At 47.1% G+C, this 27846-nt stretch overlaps 1 protein-coding gene across 1 annotated transcript; it reads left to right on the forward strand.

The window, feature by feature from the left end:
- Nucleotides 1-1312: 1312 nt before the first annotated feature.
- On the forward strand, nt 1313-27642 carry Plekhs1 (pleckstrin homology domain containing S1). The gene is made up of 12 exons (XM_051146839.1): nt 1313-1352; nt 10977-11065; nt 11176-11282; nt 11941-12075; nt 13941-14016; nt 14883-14999; nt 17844-17972; nt 20709-20815; nt 21985-22191; nt 22918-23019; nt 24471-24606; nt 27450-27642. Exons 1-12 carry the CDS (start codon nt 1325-1327, stop codon nt 27627-27629), a joined length of 1413 nt encoding a protein of 470 aa, XP_051002796.1. The 5' UTR covers nt 1313-1324; the 3' UTR covers nt 27630-27642.
- The last annotated feature ends 204 nt before the right edge of the window (nt 27643-27846 follow it).

Consider the following 27846-nt stretch of genomic DNA (forward strand, 5'->3'; position numbering starts at 1 on the left):
CACACCAGGCGTAGGTCAGGAGGGGGGGCAATCACACCAGGCGTAGATCAGGAGGGAGCAATCACACCAAGCAAAGGCTGGGAAGAAAGCAGTCACACCAGGCATGACAGTTGGATGGAAAAAAGCTTGCTCCTTTTTCCCTGATTGCCCCAGGCTGCCTGGTGCCTCTTTATTCACAGCCTTCCTTTTTGAGGTTGGCCATGGACACAGCCCTAGTTCTCAAAATCCCATCAACTCAGCAGCCATCACCCTCTACCTCTCTGTCCCCTAGAGCAGTGGTTCACAACCTTCCTAACGCTGTAACTTTCAGCGCAGTTCCTCGTGCTGTGCTGACACCAGCCGTAAAATTGCTACGTCATAAAGTGACGTTGCTGCCACTGTAACTTTGCTACTGTTATGAATCATAATGTAAATGCCATCTGTTCTGCGACCCTCCAAACGGTCTCGACCCACAGACACAGACCCACTGCCCTAGATGGTTATGGCTGACAGACAGCTTCAGAGGACAACATTCCCTTGGTCGGCCTTGGACTTCACCATCGTAAAATCTTGAGAATGGCCACAGCGATAGGGAAGGCACCTGAAGGACAGGAGTCCCTGGTCCTCGCTCGCAAGGCTCCCTCTGGAGAGCAAGCACCAGATATGCAGAAGGACTTATCACAGCTGCTTCTCCACCCACAATGCTCCCAGCAGTATTAAACACATGGTGTTCTGCCCTCCGTTCTGCTCTAATCTCTCTTTGGTGTCACCTGTCTCCCCGGGACTGTCCTCTCACAGCCACATGTGGCGGCGGGGACAGCGAGGGCTACTCCTATAGGTCTTCTTCACAGCTTCTCCCCAGATCACCTAATTGGGTGAGCACAGGCTCCTCTGGGTCTCCTCACCACTGAGGCTACCATTATCTTTGTGGTAGAGTTGGGGGAACACACTAAGGAGGATGAGTGGAGTTGGGGGGATGGCTGAGTCAGTAAAGTGTTTTGCTGTGTTCACACATGGGGACCTGACTTCCCTCCACAGAACCCACATTAAAAAGTGGGGTGTGGTGGCACATGCTTGTGATAGCAGCAGGAGAGGCAGAGACTCCTGGGGCCTGCTGGCCAGCCAGCTCAGCTCTCGCCAATGAGAGATGCTGTCTCAAAAAGCAAGGTGGATGTCACCCGAGGACCCACACCCAAGGTGGGCGTCTGGGCTCTGTACACATAGTAAAGACAGAAAAGGCAAGAACTGGAATTGGTGATGCCGTAGCCAGTCAGAATGGCTGCTGACGCCGGGAAGCTAACTGTTGCCTAATCCCTCTTTCTGACAGGTAAGAAGAACCAGCCAGATGGAAACCAGACCTCCAATGAGCTCAGGTACCCAAGGGCATGGTGTCTGTCAGAAGCTCAGGTACCCAAGGGCGTGGTGTCAGAAGGAAACGGCTTTGCGCCCACGGTGATGAGCCAGGCTCTCCGGGCTCCCCAGCCTACCCAGGACACAGACACTGGTTTCTGTTTGTAGGGACAACAGGTATCAGTCGGGGACAGTGATTCCTGGTCTGGAGAAAGTAGAAGCTGTTGGATTCACTTAAGTATTTGTAAAAGCTGAACTGTCTAGAAAGTTAGCATTTCCTGGTTTCCATTGGCTCAGTGTTCCACTTGTGGTCTGGACTCAGGGCCTTAATAAACCACAGCCCAGCCAAGAGTGGGATGCAGTTCTTCAATTATGGATGAAGTTCTAAATTGTCACTGGGACGACTGCTCAGTGCACATTGTGCAAACATCCTTGCTTATACACTCCCATAATTCATTGTGGGACAGGGGTTAGAGCCATGGAGCTTCAGCTGTAGCAACTTGAAAACAAACCGTCCTGCTCAACTCTAAAACATTTACAGAAGCTATTACTATAAGTCTATGTGCTTTGTGATGCCGCTGTCTGCAGTTTGATTTAGAAGAGCCGTTTTGCTCAGGGAACTCATAATCTCACTAAGAAGTTGAGAGAAACACAGGCAAGTGGCCGTATCAAGAATTTAGCTCAGCAAATATAATCAGGCCACGGTGGGCTGTGGAGTCTGAAGGAAAGGTTGAGGTAGTCCTGCGAAGCCAGAGACATCTTGCGGAGAAGTTATCTGAGCTGAACCTTAGAGGGTATGCAGAGCCTGTATTTTTATATTAATCTCTGCGTATAGGTGTGGTATATGTGTGTGTTCACATGGATGTGTGTGCATGTATATGTGCAAAGGTGGAGTTGAGAGATCAGACTCCGCCTTATCTGAGTCAGGGTCTTGCCACTGAACCTGCAGCCCAGTAATGCAGACCAGCTGACTGACCAACGCGATCCAGAGACCTGCTGTTTTCCACCCCTAGCTGTTGTTGCACGGCACCACACAGGATTTATGTGGGTACAGGGGATGCCTGGGTCCTTATCTCACACACACACACACACACACACACACACACACACACACACACACACACAGAGAGAGAGAAAGAGAGAGATGCACAAACACAGATACAACTGCCGAGTCCACTTCTGTTGTTTATGTGCGTATAATTTCAGGGCTCATCACTTGCTACTGAGTGACCAATTAGGGACTCGTCCCTGTGAGGATGATGCTCCTCCCTCACGTCCGCTGGGGTTCTTTGTGTTGGGGTGATGCTCCCTGAGGTCCTTCAGGGTTAGCAGGGCTGTTGAGATTCCCATTGTTCAGTCTTAGACTGCCATTTCTAGGAGACTCGGTTTCGCAGCCGACTTCCGGGTCCCCTGGCGCTCTCACGGATGCCTTCGCCCCTTCTGGATGTAGGAGGTATGCTGTGGATGTGTTTGCTGCAGATGAGGTGGCCACAACCCACTGAGCTCCGCAGTGTACGTATGAGGTTGCGGTCTTCTGCACCGCTTTCCTTTGCTGTAAACAAAAGCTTTGGTGGAGACAGAGAGTTACCCGTATCCATGGGTATAGGGACAAGTTTTAGAACGCAGTTAGGAATGATGGATGGCGGGGGGTTTTCCTCTGAGGCTGATGATCTCACAAGCCCCCGGGATGGGGGGGCTGGGCCTCTAGTGCCAGGCATGATTTCACTCTTGGAAAAGGAAACGCAGACCATCAAAAGAGATGTTGAGAGCCAAAGCACTGGAGCGGTCCAGAGGCAGGATGTGACAGAACAGCTAGGTGCCATAAGCTAGGATGGGGGGAAGAGAGGCTCCTATGACTAGCAGCCTTTTGAGCATGGACTTGGCATGAGGACGCATTCTCGACTGCCCACAGCATTCAACAGCCTTGCTGTGGCTGGTTGTGTGTCTCTCTGAGGTGGGCAGTCTGGTAGGTTTCACGGGCAAGCTCCACCACAGTCGGGACAGCGAATGTCTCCCTTGCCCTCAGGTTTTGCTTTGTCGCAATCCTTCCCTCCAACACCCAGTCCTCTGCCCCATGGCCTGGTTTCCTGTCACTCTGGTCGCTAGGGTTTTACAGAAATGTGAGCACACAGTGGACACACTTATCTAACTCTGACTTAGCATAGTTCTCTAATTCATAACTGAGAGTTATCCGTGGTGTTGTCTTGGTCCTTTTCCCTTTTCCATTATAAGGATGTTTTCATGAGTTTTCCGCACTGCTTTCCTTTGCTGTAAACAAAAGCTTTGGAGGGATGACTCACTCACCTTCTGGAGACATGAGGGCTCTTCCTGTCTTGTCTATTACAAAAATGGGTATTGAATATTTATATACAGACACATACATATAGTATGTATGTGTACGCATGATGTATATGTTCATGTGCATGTGTACATATATGAATGCATCTAGACACACATGTTGAGCCCAGAGGTTGGCATCAGGTATTTTCTCTTTTTCACCTAGGAGTAGAAATGGCTGGGTCACATTGTAGAAATATATTTATCTTTTTAAAAATGTACTTGATGTTTTAGAAATCTTTAGAGGCATAATTGACATGCAGCAGGCCCAGCCCCTGTTAGAAACTATTTGTCACGTAGAAATACTGTAAGTGGGACTGTAGACCAGAGCAAAGCACATGCCTAGCGTTCATGGTGCCTTGGGCTAAATTCCAAATATTGTCAAATTTAAATAAAAAATAAATACATAAATAAATACCATCAACTATCACCTCAGTGCAGATAATGTGCATGACCAACAAGCCTGCCTTCCTCTGCCATACACCCTTTCCTAGCAACCACAATTCTCCTTTCTCTCAGTATAAAACTAATTTGTTATTCTAGAATTTTCCAAAAATAAAACCATGAAGTGTGAATACTCTTTCTCTGGGCTCTTTCTTTTTCTTTGGTGACAGTGTTTTACATAACTTGCTATGAAGTCAAAGATAACCTTCTGCTTCTGCCTCCACTTCTCAAGGGCTCGGCACAGTGATTCTAGAAGGATTTTGTTAAGGGCCTTGGCCTTGGCCACTGACATGTGGATTTATTTCTGGATTCTCCATTCTATCACCTTGGTCTGTGCGTCTGTCTCCACACCATCCTCTGGATTCTTACAGGCTTGCATAAGATTATTTTTAATATGTTTATTTTTCTTTTCATCATATGAGTGTTTGCCAGCGTGTGTGTACATGCACCGTGTGAGTATCTAGTGCCCATCTGTGCACCTTGTGCATGCCTGGTACGCAGTGAGGCCAGGAATGAGTGTTGGATCCCCTGAAATTGGAATGACAGCCAGTTGTGAGCTGCCATTAGGTGCTGGGAATTGAATTTGGTTCCTCTACAAGAGCAGTGAGAGCTCCTAGCTGCTGAGCCGTCTCTCCAGTTGTGTAAGCTCTCTTTGTTCTGCTCTGTTTTCAGGGGATCTGAACACTTTGCTTTTCAGTATTGCTTTGGCTACTCAAGGCTATCATGAAATCTACATGATGATATGAGTGAGCTTTTCCATCCATGAAAAACACATCAGAATTCAGATTACAAATGGCATTAAAACTGTAGATTGTTTATTTTTATTTTATGTTCACTGGTGTTTAGCCTACATGTGAGGGTATCAGCTGTTGGAGTTACAGACAGTTATGAGCTGTCACGTGAGTGCTGGGAATTGAACTCAGGTCTTCTAGAACAGCAATCAGTGTTCTTAACTGCTGAGCTATCTCTCCAGCCCCTCTGGGGTAATTTCTAAAATGTCATTATTAGAAACACTGTCTTTTGCCGGGTGTGGTGGTGCATGTCTTTAATCCCAGCACTCAGGAGGCAGATGCAGGTGGATCACTGTGAATCAGAAGCCAGCCTGGTCTACAAAGTGAGTCTAGGACAGAGAAAGCCTGTCTCTGGGGGAAAAAACAAGAAGAAGAAAGAAAGAAAGAAAGAAAGAAAGAAAGAAAGAAAGAAAAGGAAAGGAAAAAAGAAAGAAATACTATAATTCAATTCATGAACATGGGATGTATTTCTGCTTATTTATGTTGTCTTTAAATTCTTTTAGTAATTTTCAGTATATTAGCTTTCACCACTTGGGTTACATTTATTTTTATGTAGTTTGTTTGGGGAAGGGTCTATAATAAATGAAAGTACATTCTTATTTTCACATTCAGGTTATTTGTTGCTACTTCATATAAATATGAAAATTTCTGTATACTGGCTTTACACACCTCGGAGCATACTGGCTTTACACACCTCGGAGCATACTGGCTTTACACACCTTGAAGCTTCTCTGTTAGCTCTCTGGTTTTCTGTGGGCTGTTTAAGTCCATGTCATCCGTGAAGAGGAAAAGACTTACTTCTTTCCAGCTCAGATGCATTCTGTCTTTTTCTTGACCAACTGTTCTGCATAGGGTAACCAAGAACATTTGTCTCCTGCCCCTGAGCTTAGACAAAAGGTCTTAAGTCTTTGGTGTTGTTTAGAGATCTAAAAACAAGAGCAGATATTTTGGGTTTGGTTGAAGCTTCCTTCTCTTTCTCGTTTCTGTCACAAATAGTCATGCTGACCATGAGAACAGGACCAGCCAATCGCTGTTGTCCTCTATAAAAAAAACCCCCAGGTTATGCTGTGGGCAGTGTTGTTCTAGCCTGCTGTCCACCCCCTGTGGGCAGTGTTGTTCAAGCCTGCTGTCCGCACCCCCCACCCCACCCCGGCTGATTTTTCCTTATTTTTTTCTGTTATTAAAAGAGGTTGTTTTTTGTTTTTTTAATCTGTGACTGAAATTTTGATGTCTATTTTCCTTTGTAATTCCATTAGGCTTTGCTTCATATTTTGAAGCTCTGTTACTGGGTATACGTATGTTTAGCATTATTGTATCCTCTTGGGATTAATTGACTCCTATATTGTTATAAATGACTTTCTTTAGCTCCTGGTACTATTTCTTGCTTTGGAGTGTACATGATGTACTTTTGTTGTAGGATATTTGATCACATTGTAAACCCCAAGATTATGAACTGGTAAAACCTGTTTTGTTTTGGGGGTTTTTTGGTTTTTGTTTTGTTCTGTTTGTTGTTGTTGTTGTTGTTGTTGTGTTTTGTATGTGGTGGGTGTAGCTCAGCCCTAACACACACCTTTGACCCAAGAACTTTCTGTAAACAAGAGCTAAATGAAGTTAATCCTAGGTCAAGAGGCAGAGCAAGCGGGCTGGAGAGATGGCTCAGAGGATAAAAGCACTGACTGCTCTCCCAGAGGTCCTGAGTTCAGTTCCCAGCAACCACATGGTGCCTCACAACCATCTGTAATGTGATTTGATGCCCTCTTCTGGCCTGCAGGTGTACATGCAGGTAGAGCACTGTATACATAATAAATAAATAAATAAATAAATAAATAAATAAATAAATAACTTTTTTTTTTCAAAAAAGAAACAGAGCAAGCAACCAGTTGTTAGGAAGTGAGCATGGGGGAAAAACATAGAGAGTGAAAACCATAGAGAGTGAGAGGAAGTCTGAGGATAGACAGGCACACAGGAAGTAGAAAGGTGGCCCATTTTGAAGGGTTTTTAAAGGCAGTGCAGAGAGGAGGCCTTTTCCTTCTGGAATGTCATTGGCTGAGGAGGAAGGTCAGCTGGGGCTTCTTCTGCCTTTCTGAGCTAGCAGGTGTTCACTCCAGCATCTGGCTCCTGAGTCTTCATTGGTAAAATGGACCGATTGGGATTTTGTTTAAATAAAAACAAACAAACAAACAAAACAAAAAGTAGCTACTCTGCTTTCTTGTGACTGGTACTGCCTAGGGTTTTGTTTGTTTGTTGTTTTGTTTTCTACTTGACCCAAGCTATAGTCATCAGAGTAGAGGTAAACTCAGTTGAGAGAATGCCCCAGCAGCTTGGCCTGTTAAGGGCATTTTTTTTTCGAGACAGGGTTTTTCTGTGCAGCCTTGGCTGTGCTGGACTAACTGTGTAGACCAGGCTGGCCTTGAACTCACAGCAATCTGCCTGCCTCTGCCTCCCAAGCTCTGGGATTAAAGGTGTGCACCACCACCGGACCACCGCCTAGCAAGGGAATTTTCTTGACTAAGGACTGATGTGGGAGGGTCTAGCCCATTGTGAGTGGTGCCAACCCTCAGCATATGGCCTTGAATTGTATAAGAAAGAAGAGGAACAAAGTAGGAGGAGCAAGCCTGTGAGTAGCAGCACCTCTCCATGGCTTCTGCTTTCCGGGTTCCTGCCTCTAGGTTCCTGCCTCCAGCTTTTGCCCTGACTTCCCCAGTTATGGACTGATACATGAAGTGTAAGCTCCCTCCCTGAGTTGCTTTTGCCCATGGTGTTCTATCACAGTGGAAGTCCTAACTGAGACATGCACTGCTTTTTCTTTGACTTCCGCTTTCTACACTTCTAATGTGTTTCTTTCAAGCAGCATAGGGTTGGATCTTGCTATTTTATCCAGTCTGACTTCTTCTTTTTAATTTACGTGTTTAGACTATTTAAATTTTATGTGGCTGTTGTTGCGTTCAGGCTTGGGTGTATCATACTGCTGTTTTCTGTTTTTCCCATTTGGCCTGTGCCCCACCTGCCCCCACCCCACCATCACCTTTTCTGCTTTCTTTGGAATTAATTGAGCACGTTTTATTATTTTACTTTTTCTCCCTTATTAGCTTATTAACTGTGATATATCATTTTAGTCATTACTTTAGGGTTTATATATATTTAAACATAGAGCAACACAACCCCAAGTAATAGTACACTAGTTCACAAATAATCCCAGCCCCTTGCAGAGCCATAATCTCATTTTCCTTCCCAAGCTTTTAGAATTTATGTTACTCAGACATCATTATAATCTGCACAAGGCATTGCTGCTTCTGTTTAGCAGGTTGAGTTACTGAGTGCTTTAAGTGATAAGAAGGATCAGCTCGTCCATTTAGCTTTGCGCTTTCTGTGTCAGCGCTCTGCATGCCGCCCACACATTCTGCGGAATCGCCTTTAGCGTCATCTCTAATACTGGATGCTTCCTGATGAGGAAAATGTGTCCAAATTGCTTCCAAATTTAAAAGACATATTTGGTGCTTGTAGCATTTTGAACGGCCGCATTTCTCTAGTGCTGTATAATGCTCTGCTTTTTCTTGCTTATATTTCTTTTTTAAATTAACTTATTTATTTATTCACCTCACACCCCTCCCACATGCCCTACCCTCCCTTATGTCTAACAAGAAATGAAATGGTTGGCTCAGCAGGACCTGGGTTTGATTGCCACCGCCCAGATGGAGGCTCACAACCATCTGTGGCTCTAGATTCAGGGTGTACAGCACTCCCTTCAGGCACGCAGGTGGTGCGCACACACGTGTGCAGGCACCATTCATGTGCATAAATAGAACTTTAAAAAGAAACAAAGCACTTTCTCTGTTACGTACAGGCTGTCTTTTATCCACTGTCTGCTTTTAAGGTGCTTTGAGTATCTTAATTTTGAGAAACTTCAGGGTTCATTTATTTTATTTATTTATTTATTTTATTTCCCTGTATCTTCTGTTTTGTGAGGTTCATTGAATTGCTTAGGTCTTGGTTTACAGTTTTAAAATGTAAATTTTTAAAGAATTATTTCTTCAAACATTTTTCTGCCTCTTCCCCTCTTTAGAAGGGATCTCTGCTGCTTGCACACTGGGCTATTCCAGGCAGCCTCTTTGTGCTTTGGACAGTTTTTTACTTTCTTTATTTTAGTAGTCCTTATCGCTGTCCCACCCCCACCCCCACCCCTGCCCACCTAGTGCCCTGCAATTCTCTTCCGTAGTGTTCAGTCTTCTCTCACAGCCTGCTGGTGCAAGCCCCCTCCCCCCGATGTCTCTGTCCTCACCTCTGAAGGTTCATCTCAGGTCTTCTCCATCTCATGCAACACAAATCTTGGTCTGTCTAACAGCTGTGGCAGGTCAAGGTTCATCTTGATTGGCTATTTCTTCCCTTCATGACATCTTACACTTGTCTGCTTCTTCTTCAAGCCTGGTCACTTTTGAGTGGGAGCCGGACACTTCAAATTTTACCTTACTGGGTACTGAATAGTTTTTATTTTTATAAATCAAGTTTCTTGGGAACGACTCAGCCTTTTCTAAGACCTGCTTCTAAGACTTGTTAGGTGGGCCTGGCACAGTCCTCACATCTAGGGCTAACGATTCCTCCTGCTGAGACAAGGCTTTCCTGAGTGCTCTACCGAACGCCGCTTTCTAGCATGGCTAGAGGGAACAAGCACTTTTTCTGGCCCCACGAGGGCATCTTTTTTAATCCTCGGTGGCACACATGTGCTTAGATCAGTAGTCCTGGTGTATAAGGAGAAGTGTGTGGGTGTAAGTGCTAAACCCCACCCCCCCACACACACACAGTTTAGCAAATAAAAGCAGCAATATCTGCTGTGGAGACTGGGGTGGCAGAAGCTCCTAAATATTAGCTGTTTCATTGTAATTCCTGGTATTAAAGACAGTTATTAATTATTGAATTAATTTTGTAGTTTCCTAACTGTCTAAACGGAGTGCACATCACTTTCATCTAGGAAAACAAGGCTGTTAAAACTGTGTTGAAGGGCTTAGTTTTGCTTCCACATCAGAAGCTTTAAGTCCAGTTTCCCTTGGGGCTCAGAAAGGAAGACCTTACCAAAGGCTGGGAAGTGAGAAGGGAATCAGGGCTGTGTGGTACAGCCGCTGAGGGAGACCCTTGTGCCCAGTCATGATGCTGAGGGAGACCCTCGTGCCCAGTCATGCCACTGAGGGAGACCCTCGTGCCCAGTCTGATGCTGAGGGAGACCCTTGTGCCCAGTCATCATGCTGAGGGAGACCCTCGTGCCCAGTCTGATGCTGAGGGAGACCCTTGTGCCCAGTCATCATGCTGAGGGAGACCCTTGTGCCCAGTCATCATGCTGAGGGAGACCCTCGTGCCCAGTCTGATGCTGAGGGAGACCCTTGTGCCCAGTCATCATGCTGAGGGAGACCCTCGTGCCCAGTCTGATGCTGAGGGAGACCCTTGTGCCCAGTCATCATGCTGAGGGAGACCCTTGTGCCCAGTCATGATGCTGAGGGAGACCCTTGTGCCCAGTCATGCCACTGAGGGAGACCCTTGTGCCCAGTCATGATGCTGAGGGAGACCCTCGTGCCCAGTCTGATGCTGAGGGAGACCCTTGTGCCCAGTCATCATGCTGAGGGAGACCCTTGTGCCCAGTCATCATGCTGAGGCTGCTTTCTGTAGCTTCCTTCCCTCCCGTCTCTGGCCACTCTACCTGTTGCCTGTCATAGAGGAACGTACCCCTCCTGCACAGCACGTGGTTCTGCGTGAGTTGCTCTCCCAAAGGGTGATGCGCCCAGTATCTTACTCTTACAATGGGCATGCGAACAGCCCTCTGCTCACACCTAGGGACCTAGGACCGAACTGCAGACACAACGGCAGACAGGTGTGAGCTGAGGGGAGCTGCCTCTAAAGGCCCCTGTCTGATGGCACTAGCCGCTGTCCTTTGCTTGGTCTTCTGCTGGGGTGCAAGGGAGCAGCTACTGTGCATGTTCTTTTGAATAACTGAATAATTTGAAGATAAACAATGTTTTCCAAACGAAGCCGTTCTTTCCTAAAATTTATGAGAGAACAAACTGAATCCTCTTCACTTTCTTTTATTAGGCAAGCAATTTACATTTGATTATGAAAATGAAATCCATAAACAAGATTACTTCATTAAGTCGCCGCCCCCTCAGCTTTTCTTCTCCGCAGTAAGTACTCACTAAGGTTTAACAAGCCTCCCACCAGCTTCGTGAGCATTGGGGAAAAGGCCTTGCTCTTCTGAGCTTTAACTGAACTGCAAAACCTTTTCATTTTTCAGACATCCTGGAAAAAGCGGCTTTTTATCCTGTCCGGGAGTCGGGGGAAGGGCCTCAGTCTTTCCTATTACAAAGACCATCAGCATCGAGGCTCCATCGAAATTGATCGGTGTGTATCTGAGCCAGAAAACCTGTACGTCAGCCAATGAGCCCAAGTCAATCGCTAAACAAGCTGCACAGAAACGTCAGCCTGAGTCACCGTCAAAAACAAAAAACAAAAAAACCCCAAAAAGGCAAGGGCATCATCTGTGGCTCTCAAAGAACTGACATAATGTCAATGTGGGTAAAAGGCAGTGAAATAGTTGCTTCGTATTGTGTTTTACAGGCTGCAAATCTCTAATTCCTAAGTGTTCGGCTGAGGACTTTGTCTCACTTAATGTTTTGGTTAGATGGAGCCAAAGTGGAGTTTAAGAAATACTTAGATAAACTATTTTTTTTTTTTTTTTTTTTTTGCCTTTTCTTCAGACATCATGTAGCAGAGATATTAGAAAACACGTGATCTGTGGACTTGGGAATTCAGCCTCAGTAGGAACCCTGAGTGGAATTGCAAGCTGAACCAAGTATTTTTCAATCACTGAAGAACCAGATCCAGAGTCTCAGTTGTTTTTAAAAATAGAAAAAATTCAAATGAGCTTCATGATGTGAATTACACAGTCTTTAAAATATGGGTCAATGAAATCTTTCATCTCAGTCCCAATTTAAAATAGGAGTCTGTTTTCATCTTAAATTGCTATCTGTGTCGTTTAGTTACTTTGTGTCTGTCCCAGCAGCGCCACTGTAGAAGTTGGTATAAATAGCCAGGAAAAGATGCAATCTGTGCAGAAGATGTTCAAATGCCACCCGGATGAGGTGATGTCCATCAGAACTGTGAACAGGGACTACTTCCTCATTGGCCACAACAGGTGAGCGGGAAGACGGCAGCATGTCTGCTGTGTCTGAGATAAATGCATTATAAACCTATAAACAATAAACCGGCTGTAGACAGAAGCCAGGCTGCAAGCACAGCGCAGCAGTCTTCATTGTGTGTGTATGTGTGTGTGTATGTGTGTGTATGTGTATGTGTGTGTTTGCACATGTGCACAGAGGACAACCTTGGCTGTGGTTCCTCAGGAGCTACCTACTTTGTTTTTTGACCCAGGGTCCCTCACTAGGACTTGGATCGGGCCAGGCTGGCTTGCCAGGAAGCTGCAGAGATTTACCCGTCTCTGCCTCCCCAACTGGCATTGCAAACACACTCGCCACGCCTGGCTTTTCTGTACATGCCAGAGATTAAATTCAGATCCTCACGCTTGCATGGCAAACAACAACTAAGCTATGCCCCCAGCTTTTTAAGATGGTTTTAAGAATCATTATCCTGGCTGCCTGAGAGTGCTATAACAGTGATTGAAACAGCAGAGGCTCTGAAGGCTGAGAGTCAGGAGTGAGGTGTGGGCGGGACCACACTCCAGCAAAGCACTGGGGAAGGAGGACTGTGTCTCAAGCCTCTCTCAGAAACTGAGGCAGCCCTTTGGCTATGGCTGCCAAGCCCTGGCTTTCCGCATGGCATTTCCCACATGCAGGAATCTCTGGGTCAATTTTCCTCTTTTTTTCACAGATGCCATTCTTACTAGTTCAGGAAATAGCTCTATTATAATCCCAACTTCACCAATTATTTCTGCAGTGGTGACATCTGGGCACTGGGGTGAGGAGAGAGTCACAGAGCAAGCCATAGCAGTAGCTGTCACCCAATGCCTTCTGTGAAAAACAGCACAGCCAAAAATATCTGTAGGTGCTGCACCTAGCAGTGAGGGACTGTGCTCACCCTGCAGCCATCTGCAGTTTTAAAGAGGGGCTCCTGGTGCTGGCAGAAGTGCCCAAGTGGCTTCTCACACCCACTTGTCTGCCGGAGGGAGACATCACATGCTGAAGCCTTAATGTGTTTCAGCTTGACCACAGCCGCAAAGTTTTCTCTTCAATTGCCACAGAAGACAAAAGAGAAGATGGGGCATTTGTCCATTCATTCTGACACATCTATCTGTGTTTACTTTTCCATTTGCCATGTTAAGACACACACACACACACACACACACAAAAAGCTACTCCCTAGAGGTTAATTTAATTTACATGTCCTGATTACAGCTTGTCATTGAGGGAAGTCAAGGTAGGGAACTGAGGCAGGAACCTAGGAGAGGAATTGAAGGCCGTGGTGGAGAGCTGTCACTTGGTAGCTCATCTTGGCTTAGCTCTCTCATAGCACCTGGGCCCACCTGCCCAGGGGTGTGGCCCACAATAGACTGGGCCCTATGTTGATATTTAATCAAGAAAACACCTCCACAGACCTTCCTCCTGGCCAATCTGATGGAGAGTTCCTCAATTGAGACTCCCTCTTCCTAGACGACCTTAGCTTGTGTCAAGTTGACAAAAAACTAAAGAGTACATCATCCTTCCTAAGAGGGGCAGGAAAGACAAGAGAATACAGGAAGCAGGCCAGGCAGGGCAGGGTGTTTACTGCAGAAAACCCTTGAAAACAGAAGCCCTGGGTCCCGCCTTACCTCCCATTTCCCCAAGTCTCCCTCCTGAAGGTGTCGTGAGGGTTGATGTGACTGTGTAGATGCGGAGATATCGAGGGAGCAGTGGACCATTTCAGCTACTTGGGGGAAAGAGTTTTATTTTGTTGGCAGCTGATCCCAAAGCCTGTTCTGAGAGTAAGCAAAGAATGTTCTGGATTTGGAGTGAGTGTGGGAGCTATTGCTGCCAATGCCAGCTGAAACTCTCTTCCTACCCCCAGGGAGAAGATTAAAGACTGGGTCTCCTTCATGACATCATTTTGCCGGGGTGTAAAAGCAACCCATCAGAGTACAGAGGTGACTCCATGTGGCTAATGATGGTGCAGGGCACCTGAGCACAGCCCTCTTTCCTTAGAAACAATAGTAGCCCATTCTTTCTCCTTAGCAACTGGCATTAATACAAGGAACGAACAAGCACAGAAACATATGCCCTTGTTATTTGTGATTAACAAAAGGAGAAAATACTTTTGTGTTTTGCAAGAGAGCTAAATTAGATTGTCATTGTTGTGGTAGGGGGAGTGAGAGTTGATGGTGGCAGTTTTTCATAGTAGCTCAAAGTATTCTATTTTCCACCATTGTGATTCTAGGTGCATACCAGCTTCCCTTTGCATGACTAAGTCTGGGGAGGCGTCTATCCAACATTGTTTTCACCTGCCTTGCATTTTAATATAATGTGTTTTGTGTCAAGTAAGCAGCTGAAGGTATTTAATTGACTTCATAAGCGGCTTTGTGTATTTCCCCCAGTCTTAGAGAGATTGACACAGGGGGAGCTTGGGTGTAGGTACATTTATGGATGTATTTTCTAGGTTGTTCCAATGCTTGTAGCAAATGCCAAAGAGGAGAGAGCAAGGCAGATTCAGTGATGAGAGAGAGAGAGCAGGCTGTGAAGGAAGGCTGGTGGGTGTCAGGGTGCCTGTCAAGGCCAGACTTGGGGACTTGGGAGCTGGAGAAAGTCACATGGACAGGAGCAATCTTTGCTTAGTGATACAACACTGGCTAATGGCCAGCCCAGATGTCAAAGCTTTGGAGAGACCCTGGAGACAGGAACGTCAGATTCTGGTAGAGACAGTGGGAGGTAGGGTGGGGATGGTAGTAGAGGGATACTGACAGCAACAGGGGAGCAATTGCACTCTAATTACGAAACTGCTTTTTTTCCCATGCAGGAGAAAACTTTCCAGGGGGACAGAAGGCCAGTTTCTGACCCCAGTCCTTTCTTTGGTCTTGGCAGTACATCAGAGATTATCAGCCTTGCATCACCAAGGGCCAGTCTTCCAGACGTGGTAAGCAAATTCCCTCTGTCTCAGGATGCTGACCATGTAGTCAGCCATTGCCAATTGTCCCATTGGCCATGGAGTCACCCACTGACGACTATTCCCACGGCTAGCAGTGCACATTGACCTTGCCTGTCAAAGTCAAACGCACTGACAGAATTGTTCGTGGGGCTCTGGAGATAGCTCCATCCTAATAACATTTGCTTTGTAAGCACAAGGACCTGACTTTGATTCCACATGTTGGCACACACTTACAACCCTAGTTCTGAGAGGCAAAGGCAGGTGGATTCTTGGGGTTCACTGGCCATTCAGCCTAAGCTATGTGATGAGCTCCAGGATGGTGGGGGGAGGGGGCAAAACAAATACAAAAGGTGGATGCTTCTGAGAAACAACCCTTGAGGTTGTCCTCTGACTTTCACATGCATGCACACATCACACACTCTCTCAGAATGATTCCAGGTCTTAATATTTATGCAAATTTGCTCATTTCCTCTTATTCTACAGGTAGGCTTTACCACTTGCTTACCTGACTCTAAAGATTTTGTTCCTTTTGGATGCTCTGGACAGATGGTGTTCCTTCCCTAAGTGTAGCCAGCAGCTCTGCCTTCCACACACAGGACACAAAGGCACCCCTTGACTTCCCATTGTACTGTTCTACCCCCAGGCAAGGTGGAGTTTCTTACTCTTCCCTCCACTCATCCCATTGGTCTTGCATCTTGGTCTCTGTACCCCATCCTCTTCCCTCCTAATGCAATCTGTTTGAGGAAGCTGAGGAGTGTGCCTGCCCCTGGGAGGCACAGAGCTGTGGCCTCACCTTTCTGCATTCGCTGCCTTTCTAGCCTCTGCTGCTGTCAGTGAACAGGCCGGGCAGTTTGTTCCCTGCACGCCTATTTTCTCATCCCTTAGAGACCCCCGCCCCTGGATACCGAGCACTTGCAATGGGGCAAGGCCTCCCGTTTTACCCACCTGGTTGTTCTCCAATGTTTTAAAAGCCTTTTTAAAAAGCATATCAACACCACCAGGCCAGACACCTCATCTCAACTATTCAGCGAGCAAAACCAGTGGTGTGCAACAAGGGCAGACAGACTGACCTTGAGCAGGTGTCTCTCACTTTCACTCAGGATGTGCCGCTGCCTCCCAAAGGAGCCTTACAGGTGGCGCTTGCCCCTTCCATTGTTTATTGAGATTAAGCAGCACTTCCTTTTCAACCGTCTCAAGCTATAGACGCCATTTGTCTTGCCGGGCTTTGCTGTTGATGTTCTTGGTCCATCAGGGACGCTTCACTCCCACCTCAGCTCAGTCTGGCACCACAGTCCACCATCAGCAACCGCAGTGGAATACCATGCACTGCACAGTCCCTAAGGACAGAAACGTAGGTCCTCCAGCTCCGAGGGCTGTGAAGATTAAGACTGAGGAGACTCAACTGGTGGAGGCCTCCTTGCTGGCACCAAGTGACAGACAGACATCAACCAGGGTGCATTCAGCCTTCCTCTCAGACATAGCATTCAGGAATGCAGGACAGCATCACCACCATGACCTGTCTGTCTTTTAAAGTTCTACCGATTACTGCCATTGCAATGGGATTTAAATTCCAATATGGGTTTCAGGGGGGACATTCATACCACAGCAGTGAACTTTGAGCTAGAAAAATGGACATGACTTAAGTATATATAGATGCTTTTGGACTTCTCAGTAGGGTCATATCCTAGCAAAACCATAAGAATGAAAAACAGCATGAGCTGAAAGTGCATTTAACACACCTGCCTTATTCGGCGTCACAGCCTAGCCACACAGCGCACTGTGCAGTGCCCGCTGTTTGCCCCATGCTTGCAAGGCCATCAAGGTGCTGTGGCTAACTGCTGCCCCCAGACTGCCAAGAAAGTTATCATACCCTTATTGGCAGCCCACACAAAGGCTGTCGAAATATGAAATACAATTTCTGGTAAATGATTCTTGCTTTGGCACTTCCTTATGAAAGGGGGGACCCTCAAAGTTTGAACCATCATAAATCAAGGCTTTCTCTCTGTCTCTGTCTCTGTCTCTCTTTCTCTCTCTGTCTCTGTCTGTCTGTCTGTCTGTCTGTCTCTCTCTCTCTCTGTCACACACACACACACACACACACACACACACACACACACTCAGAGCTAGCTTCCATGGAATTCCTCTCAAATATTCAAGGTCTTATGAGGGTCCCCTGCCATCTGGCAGTGTTCTTGGAATAATTAAGTCACACTCATAACAGTTCTCATGCCATGCAGGGCAGTTACATCAGCAGACTATCTGTTATCCGTTGGTGGGGGGAGTAATTAATTGCTTGCATCTACATCACCTTGAAGCCTATAATTCAAACTGTCACATACAACACTACCTAATTGCACTGCTGTGGAAACAGACAAGGCTGTGAGCAAAACACAAAAGAGGAACCCTGGGCCAGAAGGAGTTCAGTGACTCCAGGCTCATTACCTGCTCAGAGGCTGCTGAGAGATGACTGGAAAGAGATGGGGGTGGGGACATCACGAGAAAGCTCTATGGCTTTGGAAAACTTCTTGTCTCCACAGTAGAAGAAAATTCCAAATGTTAACTATGTGTATATATTCACACCATTAGAGGGGCCCAAAGGAAAAGGCAAGTTCAAGTAGTGCGGCCTTCTGCATATATCCACTTGAAACACATCCTCCTGAAACAATTCTCCTGAAACACATCCTTCTGAAACAGCCTCTGATCTTGTCAACACAACTGAGTTATTATACTTTTTCTAGAAAGTATTTAATTCTATTGAAAAGAAGGGGGAAAGGAAAGAAGGAAGGAAGGGAGGAATGGAATGCAATAATTTCATCCGCCTTTCTTATTCAGCATTTAATACAAAAAAGTCTCCGAAGATTCAGGCAATCTCACCCTTCCCATGAGCATGGTTTCCAGTCAGAACCCACTCAAGATACAGAAGAAAATTACTACTGCACTCCTCGAAGCATTCTTTCAGAAGTAAGTCCCCCTCCACTCACTAGTCACTAATTCCTTCTGAAAGTATGCTGAGCCCCCACCACACATGCTGCTGGGACTTCAGGCTGAGCTCCTGAGAGGACAATGGTAAAGCTGGCAGAGACAGAGGGCTTGCTCATGGTGCTGGCACTTGAATAGGAGCCAACCATAGCCAAGACATATGCTTACATAGTGCCTCAGTTGTGCCAGTGGTGGGAGAGGGAGCTGGTTTCCAGGCAGAAAACCAGAGAAGGTTCTGTAGAGGAGATGACAGTTGACCACTTGGAGGTTAACATTTGCAGTTTAGCAGTCTTTCTATTATTTGGACTGTAAGAAGAAAACGAAAGCCGCGGGTGATGAGCTGTGTGTGTATATGGAACAGCCTGCTGATAACTAGAAGCCCTCCGGAGTGTTTGACACTGCACTGTGCTCAGCATGCTGGCTACAGTGATGAGTCTTGTGTTGCTGCTGCTTTCTGGGCCCACTGCCTCAGTTACCAAAGCTAATGCTGCACAGAGAGTCACAGTTCTCTAGGGTCATCAGACACAGAGCAAGTTTTTCTGTCTACTTGAGTCAAAGCAGGCTTTGGAGATGACTGACACTACCGTGTCTGGTCAATTGTTTTGTCAGGCCACAGTTCAGAGCCTAGGAACAGCAAAGTAGAAAGTTAAGAGGAAAAAAAAGAGCCAGCCCACAATGGGGACTGAATTCCAAGTTGACGCTATTCTGTGGGCAGCAAATGCAAAGGGCTTCTAAGCAGGGAAGTGGTGAAGCATGAATTGGTTTTTAGGCACGTTGGCCAAGAAGCCATATCTGTGGTAGACACGGACATAGAACATGCAGCGGAGGAAGTGACAGGAGGACAAAATGATGGCTGCAGAGTTGCATAATCTCCAACACTGGAGGTTTCCTACTAGATGGCGACATGTTCACTTAAAGATGCATTCTGGGGCCAGGTTGATTATGGCCATACTAAACTACAAGTGGTTTAAACATGCTGTCCCTCACAGCAAAGTTCTCAGAGCCCTTAGTACGCTGTTCTGCATTACAAGTGGCCAAATGGACGGCACAAGGCAATGCCCAGTGTTTTGTAAGCCTAGAACACTTCTTTCACCAAAAATGCTTCCACTCTAGCGTTCTCTGGGACAACCAGCCAAGCAGGTGTGCAGTAAGGACAGACTGTAGATAAGTGAAATATGGTGTCTGGGGAAGTAGATGAAACTGTACAAACACTGTCAGGAGGGCTGAGGTGATTCGGGAGTATGGGATGACTGAGCAGGACTTCACTGGGCAGGAGAAGGTCAGCCCAGGCAAGGAACATGAGGTCTGGAGGAAAGCCTTGATGAGGAGGAGTTGTGCAGGAGACTGGCTTGACTGGAAGGCAATGCTCCAATCAGAAGTGTCAGTGTTGTGACCACCATTGTGACTAGTCTTTGTTCCGGTCAGCTTCCACCTGGGAAAAAGGTTTGTGGCATTAAATGTGCAGGAATGAAGCAGAAAGGAAAGTCTAAGCTTCCACACAGAATATATGTGTCTGCAATGGGTCATGAGAGTTCCCAGGAAGGGAAAGCAGGCTTTGAGTCGGCAGAACCTGTGGTGGTTCAGTCTGCTGTGGCTAAGGCTGGTTAGCATGCTCTGAAGAAGCACCATCCCAGCAGTGGAAGATGCGTTTTCTCGGGTGTGGTGAGGAGGTGTGGTGAAGAGGTGCAGTGAGGAGGTGAGGTGAGGAGGTGAGGTGAGGAGGTGCAGTGAGGAGGGTGCAGTGAGGAGGTGCGGTGAGGAGGTGCAATGAGGAGGTGAGGTGAGGAGGTGCGGTGAGGAGGGTGCAGTGAGGATGTGAGGTGAGGAGGGTGCAGTGAGGACGTGAGGTGAGGAGGGTGCAGTGAGGTGAGGTTAGGAGGTGCAGTGAGGTGAGGTGAGGAGGTGCAGTGAGGAGGGTGCAATGAGGAGGTGAGGTGAGGAGGTGCAGTGAGGTGAGATGAAGTGGTGAGGTGAGGAGGTGCGGTGAGGAGGTGAGGTGAGGAGGTGCAGTGAGGAGGTGAGGTGAGAAGGTGCGGTGAGAAGGTGAGGTGAGGAGGTGCGGTGAGGAGGTGTGGTGAGGTGAGGAGGTGTGGTGAGGAGGTGCGGTGAGGAGGTGAGGTGAGGTGAGGAGGTGTGGTGAGGAGGTGTGGTGAGGAGGTGAGATGAGGTGAGGAGGTGTGGTGAGGAGGTGAGGTGAAGAGGTGAGGTGAGGAGGTGTGATAAGGAGGTGTGGTGAGGAGGTGCGTTGAGGAAGTGAGGTGAGGTGAGAAAATGCGGTGAGGAGGTGCGGTGAGGAGGTGCGATGAGGTGAGGAAGTGCGGTAAGGAGGTGTGGTGAGGAGGTGTGGTGAGGAAGTGTGGTGAGGAGATGTGGTGAGGAGGTGAGGTGAGGAGGTGTGGTGAGGAGGTGAGGTGAGGAGGTGTGATAAGGAGGTGTGGTGAGGAGGTGCGTTGAGGTGAGGAAGTGCGGTAAGGAGGTGTGGTGAGGAGGTGTGGTGAGGAAGTGAGGTGAGGAGGTGTGGTGAGGAAGTGTGGTGAGGAGGTGTGGTGAGGAGGTGAGGTGAGGAGGTGAAGTGAGGTGAGGAGGTGAGGTGAGGTGAGGAGGTGAGGTGAGGAGATGTGGTGAGGAGGTGCAGTGAGGTGTGATGAGGAGGTGCAGTGAGGAAGGACCTCGCCAGCGGCAGGCCTACATCCTTACATCTATTCCTCTTGTCTTTAGTTAGAGAATACTGCCAGTTCCAGTGATTCTGCTAACTCCATTGAATCCAATAATCCAGACCAAGGTTCCGAGAAAGTGGAAAGCAATTATATGTCAATGCGATCCTGGTGAGTGGAACTGCCCTCTTGCCCTCTGTTCCTAGCCAGCCTACTTTTAATGCAACAATTACCCCCGATTCACTGTGTTAACTTTTGTGTGAGGGAGTGTGTGTGTGTGTGTGTGTGTGTGTGTGTGTGTGTGTGTGTGTATGTGTGTATGATGCGTACGTGTGAGTGTGTGTGTGAGTGTGTGTGTGTGTGAATAATGCATGTGTGTGTGAGAGAGAGAGGAGAGTGGACATGTGAGGTCAGAGGACACCTTGTGTGTTGGTCCTCCTCTTCTGTTTTGTTTGAGTCAGGATTTCTGGTCGTCTGCCACTGCATATACCAGGTGAGCTGGTCCAGGAACGTCTCGGAGTCCCCATATCCTAGCACCGGGGTTTCAGAAGTGTGTTACCACACCTGGCCTTAACGGGACCTGGAGATCCTGACTAAGGTCCTGCTGCTTACGTGGCAAACGCTGTACCCACTGAGGTGCCTCTCTAGCCTCAATTCATCCTAACTGTTGACAAATTGCTATAAAACATCACCAAAGACTCTGTACTATACATTGATTGATATCTGTAGGACCACAAATTTGGGGGGTTCAGAATTTAAAAAAAATTTTTTTGGAATATCTGCATTTCCATAATGGACTCTCTTAAAGACTAGAACTCATCTAAACATGAAATACATGCATGCTTCATGTTTTTTTATGTACCCTACATAAACTTGATAATCTTATGCAAAAATGTTTTTAAATTACTTTGTTCATAAAAGAAAGTGTGATGGTCTGGGGTACTCCACGATGCAGAACTTCAGCTTCCAGATGCTCAGACGAGGGTGCTCAACCTGTGGACTTGAGAGAAGGAAACGTAGCGCCAGGTTTTCCACCCGCAGAAAGCCACTTGTAACATCCTCGGGACATTTCTGTCTGTAAAAGTTTTCTGGCTTTTGCTTTTATGTACGGCACCCGCTCATTCCGTCCTCCCCAGCCTGTAAAGGGTTATTGTGAGTCCGTCCACTTTTAGGAAGAAGGCATGTTCCGCTCAGCTCTCCTGGTGGTGAGCCCTGATGCTGAACACACCTCAAGACCTCGTTAATCTTTTCGTGGCTGTTAGATGCTTGGATTTGACGGATACGGCGCAAAGCTGTCAGTCGCGTGTTTAAACAGCCTTATTTAACGCTTTGTATTCCAGCTTCCTCACGGAATCAACCTCTGCATCAGCCAGTTGCCAAGCCGAATCCCAGATTTCTCCGGAGACTCCGGAACAGGGGCCTCCCAAGGAAGAACATGGCACCGGAAGTGATCTATGTCTTTCCCCTGCCGATCCGGAAGCACAAACCACAGATGACGAAAAGGGGTCCGCCTCACTAACTGTTGTGAAATTGTCTATATTACTCAAGTAAAGCTCTCATTTCTAAAACTCTCTGGGCCCTAAAAGCAAGGCAGATGCCTTAAATGCGCTTAATATTCCAAGCAGCTCCTCAGTTTTCAAGTCAGCCACAAGCCTGACAGGCTTCTGTCACTGATGCTATGAGCAGAGCCACCAAATGGCAGATGGAAGGAAAGTGGTCCCAGAGGGTGGGGTGGCATTTCCAACTCTTGTGACATTTTCTACTTTGGCCAGTTTTTTGGGCCTTAGCACCTGGACCACACCGACCCATCCTATGTATCAGCAGCCTCTCCATCAGCACCTTGTGAGCAAGCAAGTCTCCTGAGGTTCTCAGTAGATGAGAAGGGGAAAATTTAGGCCCTAGGTGATGTCAAGGACGCTCGATATGATAGCTGTAATTTTAGCTACTTTACATGTTCTTTTACACGGAATAATTTACAGAAGGTAAATATGCAAACTGGCCTGATGGAGATGGTTATAAATCCTCTTGGTCCAGCCTTGCCTCCTACCTCATAGTCTGTCATCCACTACCACACCCCAAAGAGGGGCAGGAGAAGATGCGATGGATGGCTTTTAGTAACGTAAATTCATACCTCTTTCCTCATATGTTGGGACATGCTTTAGCTAAAAGTGCCATTTCAGAATTAAAAGGCAAAAACTATACTCTGAGAGGATAGTTCAGAGCCAGGGACAGTGGCTGTTCGATGGGACTTATCCAAATGTTCTCTGTCTCAGCAACATCGCCGATGAGAGCCAAGTGGAGACTGTGAACATGTTCCTCTCCCCGCCGGATGTCATCAACTACCTTGCTCTGGTGGAAGCAGCAGGACAGATATGGTAGGTGGGAGCTGCGAATGGCAGCAAAGGAACAGGGGTCAAAGGCGGCGCACCCTCACTCCAACACTCCACATGTGACAGAAGACTCAGACTAGAGTGCTGCCACGGAGAGGACTGGGAGGCAAAGCAATCACTACTACGGGGAGGTTGACTTTTGAGGGGGTCAGTGTAAGGGGCCAAAAGGCCCAGGAATCAGGACATTTCTGATTCTTTAAAAGAGAATGGGTGTCAAGGGTATTACTCCCAGGCACTGCAGAACAAATGTTTAACGACTAAAAAGAGAGTAAATTTAATAAGATCTAAAAGAAAGAGATGTGTAGGAGGGCCTAAGATTCCCACACCCCAGCCAAAACCTCTACTTAAAACTCTATCACAAAAGTCTATATGGCAGACATTAAAAAAATACTATTTATCTGATTCTACATCCTTTTAGACTGTGAAAGGGCATGGTGGCACCCTACATCAAGAGTTCAAGGCCAACCGGAGCTTCATAGAAGGTTCAAGGACAGCTTTGGATGCATAGTCAGATCCTCTCCCCTCCCCAGTTTAATAAGCCTGTTTAATTCATTTTGGTAGAAGTTTGAAAGATTTATTTATTTTATTTTGGGTTTTTGTATTTTGCCTGCATGCACAGATATGTGCACCACACGCATGCCTTGGGCTATGGATCCCCTGGAACTGGAGTTGCAGACAGTTGTGAGCTGCTATGTGGGTTCTTGGAATTGAACCCAGATCCTCTACAAGAGCAGCCAGTACTACTAACCACTGAGCCATCTCTCCAGCCCTGGAAGATTGAATTTTTACAAGATAATTCTTTAATTTAAAGAAAATGCCACAATGCCATAATTTTCCATTTTTTTAAACTTTTTCAATCTAAGACTTGCAAATACCTGCTTGGCCTATGAGCTTGTCTATAACCAAGCCTGTACATTTGTCCGTTCATTTATCTACTCATTAGATATTCATTGTGCAGTGCTGTGTGCTTGCTTCTGTCAAACATTTATTGAGCATTCTGTTTTCTTGGAACTGTGGAGTTATAAAATTTTAAACACCAACTAAGAAACAAAAAGGTAGATCTTTATTTCCAGGGGCACAAAGCCAGGGAAAAAAATGATAGCCACATGAATTAGTAAATATAAGAAGCACGTATTATTCAAAACTACAATCAAAGTGTTCCCACCGTGCATAATCATAAGCCCTGCAATGGGAGAGATTAACTACAAGCAAAACAAGGGACTAGACTTGGCTGGGCCTTCCAAGGGTGGCTTGCTTGGAGCGGAGCTGAGAGAGAAGTGGGGAAGGGAGGAAGGTAGTCCAAACAGAAAAAGGAGATGTTGACTTCCAATGCGGGACGTACTCAGCCCAGAGTGAGGTGATCCTGCATGCCCCATACCCACCCCTCCAGTGAGGTTGGTCTCACCTTCCTGTTGGATGTTGTATTCCCTCTGCAGTGTGGCTCGGTGGGAAGGCCCTCCCCGACTAGGGTGCTTATTCTGCCATGGAGATCATGTCCTGGCGGTGAATGACCTAAGGCCCCAAAGCCTGGAGGAGGTGTCCTTGTTTCTTACCCGGTGTATCAGGAAGGAGGTGAGTCTTATGGACCAGCCCTGGCCAGACCGAGTCAAGGTCAAGGTCTGAGGTGGATTCTGAGCCCTACTCAGAACATGAATGAAATCCTGCCTTCCGGATCAAGTGCCGTGGGGAAAGCTCTGAGCTAGGAGAGAGACAGGGCTCTGGGTGTCTGACCTCAAACACTGTGAGAGGGCAAAACGAACTCCCATGGACTCCAACTAGCTTGTTGACTGCTAGTAGGCCCTTTAAGCAATCTGCACCAGTTGTTGAAGAATAGAATGCTACAGCATGCTGTGACACCCTCGCAGCATCCCTGGCACAAATTATGTCCCCAACACAATCACAATGATGTTAGTTCAACCTGCACCGGCCCCGCAATATCGAGAGGCTCACTTCTCTGAGGGTCACCTTTCTCATCTAAAATCCGACAACGCCGTGCCTTCTGCACAGAGTTATTATTAAGATTTAGCATAATATCTGGGACAATGCTCAGTATCAGTTTTTAAAGGGCGAACCTGCACTTAAATGGTCTCACCGGCTAGTGCAGTCTTCGTGTTGTCTATCCTTTCTTAGCCCACTTTGATTTCTAGCCTGGTGACCTTTGGAAGGTCATTGATGACCTTCAGAAGGTCGCTGCATTTTCTGCGGTTAGCTCCTCTCTAACATGAGGAGCAGAGCAAGGATCCACTCGCTCATTCATTCCTGCAGTTTTCAAACTGTGTTCCTTGGGGCTCTGGGATGTGACCTGGGGAGAGGAGAGGAAGAACTCTACGTGCCAGGCTTCAGGTAAAGACGTTCACTTTTATCTCTTAATAAGCAGATGCATCCAAAGTGTTGGACAGCTCCGTTAACATTCTATGAAAGCACAGAGCCTTGACTTGACTTTCCACAAACTGCAACACTAGGGACCTTTCCTCAGGCCTAGGAATCTGTGGTGATGTATCATGCATGCTGAGGAAGGACACACCTGCCTCTTCCTCATCACTCAGTAAACCTGCCAGGTGGATAGACTGCTGTAGTTGCTATTGTCTAAAAGGGTAAGACCAGTCAGGCACGTGACTAAAGCAGACACAAAGCTAGTTACCGGCGGGGCCATGGTTCCTTCAGGTTCCTTCAGTCTGTGCTTCCTCGCTGTTTAGTGAACATCCATCTACCCTGTACTGGATACCTTGTTGGTTCTCAGGCTACAAAAGTGGCCTCAGCTTGCACTTAAGTAGCTCTCAGACCAGTGGGTTGAAAAAAGGTATTGTAGGCACTTCTCAAGAGTACAGTGCGTGCTTTGAGGTGTAAACAAAGTGCAGAGGGAGAAGAGATGGACCTTCTGGGGGAGGCCAGCAGGGTTTCTCAGAGGGCATGATGTTTAGCTTAAGAGTTCAGTCCTTGGTGCAAGTTTGTGCGGTAGACAAGAGGTTGGTTTCAGGGTCTTGGTCCAATAGTCTGGTAGCTTATAATTCACAGCATCTGCCAGTGGTCCACACTGTGGCCAAAGGGTTAAGAAAGCCATGTGCCCCTTTCCAGAAGCTACTGAACATGACTCTGTCCCAAAGATCCAGACCTGTGTTCATCAATGAGGAAACATGGCTTTGACTGGACTTACGTCTAGACATCTACCTGAGTGTGGCTGCTTTGTTGTGACTGCCCTTCCGGACTGCACCTGTCCGGTGCTCTTTCTGTCCTTCTCACTCCACCTGAGAGCAACTCCTACATAGTCCTGACCAATACCAACAACACAGTTATCTAGAGCAGTGGTTCTCAACCTGTGGGCCACAAGCCCTTCTGGGTGGCCAAAGACACTTTCACAGGGGCAGAATATCAGCTATCCCACCTGTCAGATATTTACATCACAATTTATAACAGTAGCAAAATTACAGTTAGAAAGTAGCAATGAAAATATTTTATGGTTGGGGGTGCCCAGAACACAAGGAGCCGTATTAAAGGGTCGCAGTGTTAGGAAGGCTGAGGACCGCTGGTCTAGAAAATTGAAGCTTCCCCCCTCTCTCCCCACCACTCCTGTCTTCTTTCTTTTGTGTAAACACAGATAGCCAACCGTCTTTTAAATTTTCAAGCACCTGATTCTGGGAAGAGAAAAAATGTTGGAAAAGGACACGTGGGAGCAACCTCATCTCCCATGGCTAATACACCTGAGCCAGCCACATCTACACGGACCACAGTGGAAAGAGGCTAGAGATGGTGTGAGGGGAGGGACAGCTTTCTAGAGGCAGAAGATGGAGTGTGTTTCCTTCTGCTGTTGTCTGGGGCTTTCCTGTATGGCAGTCTCCTTTGGATGCACAGGATGGTCAAAACCCACACAGGAGAAGGTTTATTTCTCTTACAAGTCCAAACCACAGTCATCACCAAAGGAAGTCAAACAGGTATGGGCAGGCCAGGGAGGAGTGTGATGTGCAGAGCTGTTTCTCACAGTTTACTCATTGGGCTTTCTTCCAGCACCCAGGACCCCCTAACCCTGGGATGTCACTACCCACAGTGCACTGGGCTCTTCCACATCAATCAATAAAATGTATCTACAGGCCAACCTAGTGGGGACATTTCCTCATCGAGCTTCTCTCTTCCAAAATAGCTAGCACGTGTAAAGATGACATAACACACGCCAGCACAGTGGGCCATCAGCACCTTTTAAAACCTGCCTAGAGACCTAGGCCAGCAAATGTCAGAAAATGAAAGGCCATGTTCCACCTGAGTGTCCAGATCTCCCGCGATGCCTTTGGCTCATCACAGCTTGTCACAGGATTTCCTTGGAGAACGGATTCAAGGGGTGTGAAGGATGACTGCCTGAGAGCTGGGGAGTCTAAGGATAGCCTTCCGTCATTTAATTAATCACCTCCCGTCTTTTGTCTTAGAAAGTGAAACTCTCCATCGGCCGGATCCCAAATTCAGACAAGTTCCATACTTCTACCTGTGTGTGCTCCTTAAAACACCAATTGGTCGAGTCTGTCCAACAGGATTTGCCAGGACAGGAGAGGACACCAAAGAGGAGTCTGGCCTTCAGAAAGAACCAGAAGAAAGCTACTAGAGAGTAGGCTGCAGGCCCCTGGCAGCGGAAGCTACAGCGCTGTGACTGGAGACGAGACGGCATCCTTTACGTCACTGTAATGTCCTAACTGTGGCGGTCACTGGCCCCTCTTTGGCTTTTGCATTGGGAAAGTCACATGGGGTAATGACTAATGAACAGAGTTAAAGCGGAAAGCCTTATTTTCTGAGACTTTGCCCCAGACACGGCAGACATTGGCTGAGTGA

Source organism: Acomys russatus, chromosome 5 (assembly GCF_903995435.1).
Source record: "Acomys russatus chromosome 5, mAcoRus1.1, whole genome shotgun sequence".
NCBI lineage: Eukaryota > Metazoa > Chordata > Mammalia > Rodentia > Muridae > Acomys > Acomys russatus.